Source organism: Chaetodon trifascialis, chromosome 11 (genome assembly GCF_039877785.1).
Source record: "Chaetodon trifascialis isolate fChaTrf1 chromosome 11, fChaTrf1.hap1, whole genome shotgun sequence".
In the NCBI taxonomy this organism is placed as follows: Eukaryota; Metazoa; Chordata; class Actinopteri; order Chaetodontiformes; family Chaetodontidae; genus Chaetodon; species Chaetodon trifascialis.
The window spans coordinates 9,974,253-9,987,200 of NC_092066.1; the positions used below are offsets into that span (position 1 = coordinate 9,974,253).

The 12,948-nt window shown below is 38.4% G+C and overlaps 1 protein-coding gene across 1 annotated transcript in view; it reads left to right on the forward strand.

Annotated features, from left to right (window-relative positions):
- pth1r (parathyroid hormone 1 receptor) overlaps nucleotides 1–12,948 on the forward strand; it is a 46,192-nt gene that overhangs the window by 17,434 nt on the left and 15,810 nt on the right. The window contains exons 2-3 of the mRNA XM_070974430.1: nucleotides 6,911–7,013; nucleotides 12,736–12,846. Coding sequence (XP_070830531.1) covers nucleotides 6,911–7,013; nucleotides 12,736–12,846 — 214 coding nt within the window. The remainder of the gene's footprint in view (nucleotides 1–6,910; nucleotides 7,014–12,735; nucleotides 12,847–12,948) is intronic.

The following is a 12,948-nucleotide window of genomic DNA, read 5'->3' on the forward strand; positions in this document are numbered from 1 at the left end:
GGTTGGTGCAAAGGTCACAACCCTCTGAAGCATCACTGCTCAGAAATACATGACCCCTTTAAGAGCCGTAAACCTGCTTTCTCTCTGTTGGCCAGCAGGAGGCGACTCCACTGGTTTTAAAAAGAAGTCCAAATGTATGTAAACTTATGAGAAAATTACCATACTTCTTACTTGATTTATTACCTCAGTAAACAGTTTCCTAATGAGTTTATGTACTCAGTAACTACTTTCAAGTGTTCCATGTTTATTTTATAAATTATGGTTCCATTTAGAGTAAAACAGACGATAAAGCAGGTTATGATTTAGGGCGTGGCTGTCCTGTGATCGACAAGTTGCTACCACAGTCAGTCAGTCAGAAGCACAGCAACGCCTTTCCAACCCTCCAAAAAACAAAGATGGCGATGACCAAAATGCCAAACTTCAAAAAGTGTGGTCCACAAACGAGTGCCATTACAGGGACTACGTCCACTTATTTGTTACGGTCTATGTGCTCTCCTCAATTTGAGTTCAGTCAGGAACTTTTATGCACAGAGACTACTTTTTTATGGTTTGAGATACTACTAATGAGATCACTGGGCTGTACCGTGACTTGCAATCCATTGTTGATTTATTATAGATAATTATACTCCATTGAACTCAGTGGTGTTTCTGTGGTTCATTTCAACTTTTTGGATACTCAGGTTTTTTGTTTTGTGCTTTCTAATGAAAGTCTACCTCACAAGCTCCAGCATTTGACTCTCACTATGTTATTCACTGTAGGGCATTTCAGGAAATGACTTTGGTCTACCACAACTTTCTTGAAAAAAAAAAGAAAAAAAAGAAAAAGCAGAGGGCTGTCCACAATCAAGACTGTTGGTAATGTACCGGAAACCCAGTGTCTCCACTCAATGTATGCATGGCGTCTGTCCACATGAGTCATTTTTGATGCAAGATTTTTTGACAAAAATCTTCCTTTTGATCCTTTTGCAATAAAATATTCAAAAATCAACAAATGCACAGTGCAGATATTCATCTGTGGTGCCAGACAAGCTTTAATTTTATAAATAAATGTGCCTCAGCATTAGGTTACTAAAATAATTTAGCAACCAAATGCTGGAATTATAGAAAAGTAAATGTACCTTCGCTCTCATCCTAAATAGTGTCAGTATGTATTCGTAGTGGTTCAACGCTGTCTTGACACACCAGCCTAAATACAGTTCTCTCAATATTGGTCTTATACCCTAGCAGAGAGCTGCAGTTTAAGTCATCAAGCCGCAGTTTGCAATGACAAATAGAAACTTGTGGTTTATTCAAGTGGAGTTTGTATTCTCGAGCGAGCAGTGATGAAAACACACATATTTATACAGTGTGTATTTTTCTAATTTTCATTTCATTTTTGGCATCCGCTCAAAAGCATTTAACAAAAAGATTACTGTGTTTAGAATGAAATGCAGTAAATAAGAATGTCCATGTTTCTCCCTGTGAGAGTTGTGTTTACTTTGGAGGTTTGGACTCTGGCCAGTGGAGGAGGAATAGTTTTCAGAAATAATCAGGGGGCACACTTATTACCCAGGATTCTCTTCTTAAAACGGTAAATGATACTCCTCCTCGTCCCTGTGAGCGGGTGTCTGCAGGCGAAGGAGAAATTTCCCTAGTTTTTGTGAAAGAAAATAAACCCTGAAACTCCACGCCTCATTTTAGTTTAACGTTTCAGAGGGACTCAAGCTGTGCTGTAAAGGTTAAGATATTTGTTCTTAATGTGTTGGAACATCAGCTGCTCTTACCGGGTTTGGGGAAAAAAGAGCTGAAAAAGGCAAACTGTAACTCGTGTGCACGCTGTGATTTCAGAGTGTTGTAAACTGGATGACATTTCACTCCTCTTTGAAGTGTTCAAAGTAGAAATGACCCCGATGACAAAAAAAAGCACCATGTAATATAAAGCAGATACATAACATATATAAAAAGCTTATTAAGTTCCATTCACACTGTAAAAATACGCACTTACAAAAGAAGCACTGATACTATGCTGTACCATATTTTAATGATAATGACCTTTCAGGGCAGTTACCATCCACATTCACTGTTTCTGGTTTCCTGTTGGCTCAGCTCTCACTGAGAGTCACACCAGCCCGTTATTGAGATGAAAATAGTGTGAACGTCTCAGGAGTGTTCAGTGGAATATTCTATATTGGCATAGTTAGTACAGTAAACAGGTAGTATCTATCCTTGTTCGCCTGCGGTCAAATGTTGTTCCATCTGTGGTTGTTTGCTGTGCAAAGCCATAAACGTCTTCATTCTGTAACCTTATTCAGCTCTCAGACTGGACATCCTTATTTCAGGGCCGAGAGTAGTGAAAATATTGATGGATTGAGGTATTATGGTTTTTGTGTGGAGCAAATCCACGACAGCTTGGTATTTACAGTTTAATTTTAAGATCACAAAATTAGGCATTTGCATCAGAGACAACGTGTACACGTCTTTGTTCCCAAATAAATCAGCACGCAGATTTAGAAGTTCCTCAACTATTTGTTTCAGTTTCTAAACAGGCACCAGTGAGAGCTTTAAAAGTCTGGAAGAAATCAAAAGTTTGCTTTGCCGCAATAGTCGGTTTGCATGTCATTGAGCAGCAAGGGAGCAGCAAGGATTGTTCTTACTGCAAGTATTTGAATATTTCCGTTTTCTGCTGCTTTATACTTCTACTTCACTGCATTTTAGAAGGACATATTTTGCTGTTTACTCCACTGCATAGCTATAGTCACTAGTTGAGATTTTACATATAAAAATACATACAAAATATGAAACATCATTAAAGCTTAAACAGCTACTTGCATATGCAACAGTCACAATAATCCATTAATGTGATCGGTGATAATGTTACACAAACAGGGGCCTTTCCTCTGCATAATAAGGATTTTCACATTTGATACATAAGGTATGTTTTGCTGGATTGCGGGACTTTTATTGTATTATGTTTACTGAAGTATAAGATCAGAATACGTCATACACTACTGTGTTTTTCATAGTGAGAAATAAATATGCTCTAACATCTATGCACGGTGGAATTTAATGTGTTAGATGCCTAAACACAAACATAAGAAGTTTCTCAGTTTATTGTCAGTTTCAAACTCTAGTTTGTCTCCAGTAAGTAACATCTGACATGCACTTATTTTACGAATGATTCATGTTTGCCAGATTTAAATCTCATTTATGAGGGAGACGTGGACAAATCAGTGGCATCAAATTGCATTTAGAGGCAGGACAGAACATAATAATTATCTTAATTAGAATATCTCCACACTGCTTTTGCTTTTTTGCAGTTGGGGCAGAGCATATGGTTAAATCTTCCATTTTAATTTGTTTTATATATCAAATTTAGACATGTAATTTGTTGAAGATGGATGTGAGGCATTTTTTATAGTTATTTGTGTCTGCGTATGCATTTACTTTAACCTTGTCACTCTCTCTGTCTCTTTTTTCGTTTCCTCCTTCCCTGCATGCTGTGACATAAATGCCTCTCTGCAAATTGATTTCTTCTGGTTGAGATAGAAGTATGAGCAGAAGAATTTAATTTCTTTACACCCAGACATGTAATTTGGGTCTGAAAATGACAAATACGGTACAAATGCAGCCAGGGAGTCAGCTGCTTCGAGCGAACGTCTGTCTTTAATTTGAACTGTTTGCTCTGCTTCACTGAACCAAAGAAACAAGAGTGGGAGTTTTTTTAGCTGTACCTCCAGGCACACTGTATGCCATACATGTTGGTTTGTTTTTCATTGTGTGGATACATATTACATTGCAGTGTGGCTCAAAGCACCATGAAAAGCCCTGCATGACAGAGTAGAAAATCCTGGTGATTTGTGCACTGATCTGTACTTTAGTTGTAGCACTGGCTTTAAATATGTTTTCATTTCCACTTTTCTTGTCACGCTCTGTTAAAAATAAATGTGGTCATTTTCAATAGAGTCACATTTGTCATTGCCCAAAAGTGATCCACGGGCAAACAGCGAGCCAGTCAGTGTGACCTATTGGAATGGAAAATGTTTCCTTGACTGGAAAACCACACCTGAGGTTCCACGCCACTCTCAAACACAATGTTAGAAAGCTGAGGAAATAGAAGGTGTAAGAAGACGTTAGGAATAAAACGTCGCTTTCATCCATGTTGTAACTTTGTCATGTCTGATTAGTGACCACATAGAGGATATAACCACAGGAATACAAGCAGGGACTATTAAGAACAAATGAAACTGATACTGTTCAGTCAAAGAAAAACAGTCTTTTAAAATGGTTTCTTTAGACAGACACTGATATGACTGTTGTCGTCGTCAAAATACAATCTAATCTGACCTTCCAGATACGGAACAGGCTGTCCAACATCCAGCCCACCCTGTTGCTTTCACTTGTATGCCATTTGTGAAAATGTTAGCAGTACATTTGGAAGATTATTTCACAGAAGGAAACTGGATTTAGAAAATGCTGTCCACAGCAGCATGGCCAGGGATGCAGACAGCAGTGGTTAAAGGGTTGTGAAGCAGCTGTGAAGCGGAAATCATGTCTAGAGATAGCAAAAAAAAAAAAGGTACATGGGTAGAGGTTGAAAAATCTCCTTTAAATTAACAGTCTACAGCAGGCAATGTTTACATGTTGAAAAATTAACCTTGAAGAAACATTGTTTGTGCTGACATTTAATCATTATTGTCTCAATGTGCCTGCTGTAAACTTTCCCGCCAAAATATTTTACATTAAATGAGGAACAAACATTTTAGGGGAGTGTTGGACCCATTCCTTTTAAATAAAGTCTTTCTTTGTAATACATGCAACTTGTTTGATTTTAAATGACAAAAAAAGATAAGCAAGACAAATAAATAATTTATATGTGATGAGGAAAACATCTGAAGGTCCTTTTCGGAGGGAAATGTCAAAGGTGTTGGAGAGTCAAGCCCTCCTCAAAAGTTAATTTTCATCATCTCTCACCCACCTGTGCAGGTAAGTTTTAATCTATTAACTTAAAGAAGGTGCTAGGTCACCTCAGAGCTGCATCACATTGACTAACAGTTGTGGTAATCGACGATCTGAGTGAGCAAACAACAGGCTAACTTACTCAGTCATGCCAGCTAGCATAAAGCTAACCATTAGCATGTCTAATGTTGAACTACAATTTCACTTTCATTCTCACTGACAGCAGCAAACAGCAGGCTTCTGCATTAAATACAACAAAGTAATGTAAGTTTTAATGTAATTTCATGGCAACAATTTATGCTACATTAGCTGCAAACTTGTTAAAAAGACCATTACTGCCGTTAGCTGTGCTATTAAATGTAGCCTTTGTTGATTGTTCTCAACTAATGAAATTATGTACGCCTATATTTTTTTTATGCTTTTATACTTTCATATGTCAAAAGATGCTTAAAATGTCTAATTACAGTTATCTGATTTCATCATTTAGTACTTGTATGCCATGCATATGACTAGCTCCCATACTCAGTCACCCTTTTATCAGTGCTGGCTACACTCAAGAGGCACTTGGGGGGACTCCAGAGTCAGAGTTACTGTGTCAAAAACTGTACATTTGTGAGGCCATTTTTTTCATTATTATTTCATGGAATTGCATTCCACAGTAAATTGTTAATTTGTCCACAAGCACAGAATGCACATTTGAGTACAGTACAGCAGCTGCAATCTCTGCATTAGGTAATGGACATATGTTGCTTTCTCTCTGTCCCTTTCGTGTCTCTAACTAACCATCCTCTCTCACTTCCAGCAGGTGTTTGGCACAAAATTCTGTACATAAACATTCTCTATGGGCACCTCCCTACGTCCACTCCCTGCTGCTCATTCTAGTATCTTCGTGGGCCCACCTCACATGAGGGCTCGATATACTCAGTCCTTTTCCCCCCCTCCAGTCCAACGATCCTGCTTTGAAGGTGATGTACTGAAAACTTCCACCGCTATTGATGGTCTACAGTCAGCTTCAGGTGGGAATACAAGGCAGACCAGTGCCCCATCATGGAGACAACAATGAAAGACAGTAGGCCTTACTATGTGAGTTTGTACCACAGTAAAAAGATTCAATGCCCATTGTGCAAGGTTGTAAGGTAGTTTTGTTTTTAGTTTTTTTTTTATTGTTTTAATTAATCTTGTCTCAGATTTGTCAGCAGGGAAAACATAATTCATACTGTTCATGACCTTGATAGAACAATGTTCTCCGATTTCTTGCTTTGAATGCCAACAAAAAAATGTCATATTTGATATTTGATCTGTAAGTATAGTTTCATAAACACCCCACATTCTCATTTTGCTTTAAAACGTTATGTAAATTTAGACTGATCCTACTGTCATTTACTTTTTGGAGATGTTATTGAGTTTTATTTTTCCTTTCAATGAAATAAAGGTTTGCTTGTGCGTTATTTGCTTTGTATGAATAAAGAAAATATAATGAAAAGTTCTGGTTTCTTTGCAGTTATTTATTCTAACATTGTTTCAGCTTTTCAGAAACAACTAAAATTCAGTCCCTTTTACATGGATATAATGGGGGAATCAGAGTTGATTCAGTGTCAGTCATGATAGAAAATCTGATGTTAATTCAAACATATTTTCAGTTTGGCTTCAGTGTCAGGCATCTGCATGGATTTAATATGTCTGCTTGACAACATTTCACTGTTGATTCAATGATATTTTGCTTTCTGGGAGCCAAATGATGCATTTCATGATAATGTTTCCTCAGACCTTTGCTTCAAAACCAGATGGGTCTACAAATTCTGAAAGTTCAGTAACACCCTGTCCTTTAGCCTCTTTGGACGGATCAAAACTTGTCATATTGCTCAATGGTGCTGTTTATTGAAGGCTTGGCATTTACATGCATCTGGCACATCACTTTAATTTACATGTAAATATTTCCCTTTATCAACTGCATGTCATTTGTTTATTTTTGCAGGCTTATGCAGATGATGTGCTGACAAAAGAGGAACAGATAGGCCTGTTGTTCAGGGCCAAACGGAAGTGTGAGGGGAACATTAAGGCAAAGCACAGGATTCCTGGTGAGTAAAGAAGCAACAGTAAGAATCTACAACCATGTCGGCGGCACAACTGTGAGCTAAATGCTAATGTCAGCATGCCAACATGTTCACAATAACAATGCTAACACGCTGTTTTGTCAGGTGTGATGTTTATCAGGGACTGCCTGGAAACCTGCTTTCAGAGTTTTTGAGGATGCAGCAGTGCAATTTCCAGCGAGCTCCATAATTGTCTCAGCCTGTGCTTTGAGGCTACTTTATAGGATAACCTGCATGCACCATTGCAGAATGCAGAACAAAATACTGAATCATAAGTTGGACTGAGTATGGACTAGAATATTAAATATGTGTTCTTTCATTCTTTAGAAAATATCTTTTGTAGGATGTCTCTTTGCCACTGATCAGAATTTCTTGCTGCAAAGACATCTGTAAACACTCAAGAGCTGGTAGCTTTTGGCCCATTGTTTTCTCCTTCATCCGGAATGTAATTTTCGTCATGCCATGGTATGAAAATAGGATGACAAAAGGATTACAGTGTTGATGTTTATCATGCAGATCACCCAATTAAATGAGTGTGTTGGGCAGCTAACAGATAAAATCCATAATCCCGCCCATTTGGGTATATTGACCAAGTACCTTGTTTTAGAAACGCTGAAGGAAACTAATTGGGAATTGCAATGTGTGAGATTTTGAGAGACTGTCCCACTTCATTGGGCCTGATTTGCTTTCCAATAGTGTGATTTTGCTCTACCTGCGTTGAGTTGCTTTGAAAAGATATCCGTCAAACATACTTATGTCAAAGCAGGCTGAACCATTTATCACAGCGAAATGGTTTCATTTGTCAGAAAGGCTCAGCTATTGAGGGAGCTCCCCATTGAATTCCGGCTTCAGTGGAGAGTGTAATAAGCCCCCCAAGGGCTACACAGACGAGAACCTCATGGGCTATTGTACTGGATTTGAAATACACATGATGCACAAGCCATTAGATGTAGGAGGAGTACCAGGAAAAAGTCTGAGTGATGGAGGAAGAAATCAGTCAACACAAACAGTAATGTTTACCAGGAACTGTTGGAGTAAACAGCATAACCACCAGCAGAACCACGATGATCACGGGACTGAAAGTGAGAGTGCGTCACACTGTGAAGACCGCCTTGTTGTCCTGATTGAATGTGATCGTTGATTATAAGAGCTCATACTAATCAGCTGATGTTGGGAGACAGTTTATTTCAACTTGTTGTTGATACGCTCGAGTCAGATGCCTTTTTTTTTCAGTTGCCCTGCAGTTGAACGTGTATTGTAAGTCGATGGTTACTTTGCAAAATGCTGCTCTGTTTCCTTTGTCCTCCTCGTGGCTTTTCAGAGGCTGGGATTGAAGGCGAAGCTGACCCTGGGGTGCATTTGTGTATTTATGGGTGTCTGAAGAACGCCATTTTCCAGCAGACCCCAGCATCTACTGTATCCCGTTGTGGTTACTGTCATTTTCCCAGTTGATTGTCCTGAGGAGACTTTTGGCTTCCACAGCCAAACCAATCGTATTATTTTCTCTTTAACCCCAGTGCATTGTGGTTGCATTGGATTCTTTGACCCTCCAAACGATACCCCCTTGTAAATGAAACACATAATTAAAAATGTTTACTTCCAGGGTAAGAACACAAAAGCTTTTGTTAACCGTTCCCACTAGTTCCAGTGGCCCCACAAGGTATTTCCCAACTTTTCATGGTTTTGATGAATGTCCACAAATCTCAAATCGGATTTTAAAAAATATGACAGAACTGCTGCTATTGAGAACTGCAGGCGCCAAACAGCAGCTTGCGTAAGATGTCCAGGGTTTATATAACAACGCTGTGCTTTTCTTCAAAGCCTGTTTAGCAGGATGGCCATAGATGCTAATGCAGAGCAGCCAGTCAAACATTAGGTTCCTCTCAGATGTGCTGCTCATCTGACCATCATCATGCTTAATCCTTCCTGACATGTTGTATTAAATGGCAAGCCTGGTGTCACACTTCAGCGGCCACCTCAAGCAGCTGTGTTTTCATTTGCATCATGTTTATAGACTGAATTTGAAGGGCAACATTTTTTTAAAATTGTTTTGGCTTTAAACCAAACTGTTTGCTTTCTTGTCGAAAGTAAGATGATACCACTCTCATGTCTGTGTGGGAAGTATGAAGCAACGGCTAGCAGCCAGTTAGCTTGGCTTTGCAAAAAGACATTAAACAGCTAGCCTCGATCTCTCTGAAGATTATAAAATTTCTTTGTGGTAAGCTATGCTAACCATCTGCTGGCGCTAGTTCCATATTTACTGTACAGACATGACAGTGGTGACAATTAACTGTTGGTAAGAAAGTGACTGAGTGTGTCTCCTAAGAATGCTGAACTATTCCTTTAATTATGAGTCAGTGCACAGGTAATTCCTGCCATTTCTCCATGCCATCTAGTTCTGGAATAATTTATCGATTAATCAATCGATTAAACAAGTTAATAAAAAAAAATGATCAAGAGTGATTTTAATGATTGATTAGCAAAGGAAAATGCCAGTTAAATTAAATAAATTGGAAAAATTATTGAACTTGTGATGGTATCGTTCACTTTTTTTTTTTTTTTTTTTTTTTACTTTTTTATGCTAAAAAATATGAATAAAAATGAATCCAAAAAACATAGAATAATCATTATTTAGATGAATCTATAATGTAAATAATAGTTAGTTGCAGCTCACTACATGCAGTACACTGTATGTACTGTTTCTTGGACATGACTCTGAAGCGCTTGAGATGCTGTTTTCGGGGTACATCAGCACACCTGCATTGAGCTGATCTGCATACCTTGATGTGACTCATCCTGCATGTGGTGGCTGTTTGTTTTCTGACCTCTTTCGGAAGGTTGCACATGTGTGTTCAATAACAGCTGAAGAAATTAAGATAAACATATTACCTTAATAAAGAGGGAAAAAAAGAGTCCCCAGTGTGGTTGCACTTAATGCCTGGATAAGCACATATGTGCTCATTTAACATGCTTGATTTGAGATTTTCTTTTTACTTAATGGCACGTGATTTGCTTTAACTTCACTTCATTTGAACTTGATTTGAACTTAAGTGTCTCGTATGGTTGTTTGTAATTTTGTAAAGTGGAAATCGCTTAAAATCTGAGTAGTAGTCTGTGTTTGGGTAAAATTTAAGAGGCTGTCAAGACTTGAGATAAAGTTCTAGGAAAGCATGAGTTGTGTTTTCTGATGACCCCGTAAGTGTTTTCTTTGAAGCGGTCATTAGGATTTGGACAAAATTCACCCTCGTAATTCTTTAAACATGTTCTGTATTGTGGCGTGACCTTGAGTCTGTGGGTTGAGGTTAACTCAGAGAATAGCAGCTAGCGTGCTTTTTTTTGGACGCTGGTTTGCATCTGTATTTGTCCTGCTTTTGTCCTGCCTGACCACCCCCAGAGTCTTTTTCTGGCACTGTAAACTTGTGGTTTTCTGAACTATTATAAGAGATGTGAAGTGATGACTATTTTAAAACCTGGTGTGACATGTGGGTTTTACTCTGAGTAGTGAACTGATGGTGCCGCTCGTCCTCATCGATCAAGTCTAAGGCTAAAACGTCATTTTTTGTTGTATTTCAACATTCGATCCATTTGTTTTTATTTCTCATTTGTGCTTTAAATACACAAAAGTCTCCGTTACATGACTGAGACAAGGTTTTCATTGAGGGAAACACTGAGGTTTGCCTGGAGAGTACAGTAGAGGGATGTGGGTTCAATGCCCCAGACCTTGCAGTGTGAAAATAGCTCAGCCTTCAAGCTTGTGGTCTGGGTGTAGAATAACACCAGCAATCATTATAAAAGGTTGCATGTATCATGAGAAAATGCAATATGTGTTTTGACATCTGCAGGTCAGAATCAAATGAGTCGGGGGAGGGAAAGAAAACCTCATTAAAAACCCCAGTGACATCACTAATACCAGAGTCCCCCCATAGCCACATTTATATTTAAATCGTGGTCAAGAAATATACGGGAAATTATATGTGTGTTAGTGTGTGTGTGTATGTGTGTGTTTGGTGTTTAATTTAAGCCAGTCAGTAGGTGGTCTTATGGCAATAAAATCTATGGCAAAAGTGAACAGCAATTCTACTTTTACTCCCAGGATGTGTGGTCAGTGTGATTTTCAGAGCTAAACGCTGTTTTTCTCCCACCAGAGATCTGTAGGAATCCGTCAGCTCCACTCAGTCTGCTCTTTAATTTTGCGCTCCAAGTGACAGGCAAATAAAAAGCATGTCGTCATAGCTTCAGATGTTTCTTTGTAAGTTTGATTACAGGAACGAGAAAATAATGGATCTACTGCAAAGAGAGGATAGTTTTAGTTTTATCCTTAGCTACTTATTAGTGGTCAAAGTGGGGCAGATGTTTTCAATAATGCAACATAAATGCCAAGCCATAAGGGAAGCTTTTGCCAGGAATCTGTGGGGAAAGGGACTTTGCTCCCACTATCAGAGGGCTGAGGTCCACGGTTTTGCTGACAATCATGGGCCTAAATGCTTTGAAATGGCATTTTTTCCCCCTTTGAACCTGCAGCTCTTTGTCTGTACTAAGTATAGATGTATTTACATAGTGTCATGTAGTGCGTTCTTCACTGAAAATAAAGATTTGGGAGGTTCAAGAACATGAAGAAAATGCTACATTTCACAAATGTTCCTCACCACAATCTAAAATGCTTTCAACTTTAATTGAAATCTGCTCTAAGTTTCATTTCACTGGCCGATCCTGTACTTGAAACAATAATGTGTGAAGTGTAAAAACAGGATGTTATAATAGTTGATTTTTTAAAAGAAAAGTTGGTTTGCCTCGTAATATTTATTTAGTAAGAAATACAACAATAACACGAGACGAGATATCCTAGAAAACGGTTTTATTGTTTTTATTCTGAGTATTTTATGTCTTTATTAGACAGTGACAGTAGAGACACTGTAATAAGGCTTTTAAAGCTTAAAAAATCTGTTAGTTGATCAATATAATTGACAGCAGTTTTGATAACTGATCAAATGTTGTTTAACGAAGCAAAAATGGCAAATATTCTATGTTGTAGGCTTCTCAAATGTGAAGATTTTTTTTCTGAGTTTTATATTATTTCATATATTATTTTTTTAAATGATTTTTACAACAAACCAGTAATAGAATTGGTAAAAGAAAAATAAGCTCTATAACATCACACTTTTATTTTGCCACATTCGGCTTCTGGGCTTTCTACAGTGCTGCCAGTGTTGCAGGGAATCATTAAATGAGATCCATACTGAAACCAATTCCATACGACATAATAACAGTATGACGCTATCAACAATGTCGCGGTTATGGAAATCTGCTGCAGCTCACAAACAAGCCTTAATGAACAGTCTAGATTCAATGGACAACTTGTTTTTGGCATGCTGGGAATTCCACGATTGCGAGTCTTAATTACATTACTACAGATGAGGAGTTTGTCTTCGGGTGACCCGTGTTTTCCTTAAACAAAACAAAACAAAACAAAACAAGAAAAGGTATAATTTACAGTCAGACTTACTAGAAATTACAAGGTTGTTCCACAGTGCAGCTTTGCATACTGGATAAAGTTCACGGATCTGGCCTACTTTTTAAAGGACAACTGAATCCTTGAAAACATGCTGTTAATGTTGTAAATGCCTATAGCCATGTCATGCTTGAACCAAGGGAGAACAGCACTCTGTGACCGTATTTTTAAAAGTCAGCACTGTTTTTGTCTCTGCAGATGGTTTCTGCTCACCAGAATGGGACGGCATTGTTTGTTGGCCTGAAGGGCCCCCAGGAAAGCTCGTATCCACCGCCTGTCCAGAGTATATCTATGACTTCAACCATAAAGGTAAGACCGGCCATGGATGAAGGCAGCTGTTGAAACCCTGCAGCTCGTTTTCAGTTGATGAAAGAGCACCAGGTTGAACGCCGTACAGTCATACCCCCATCT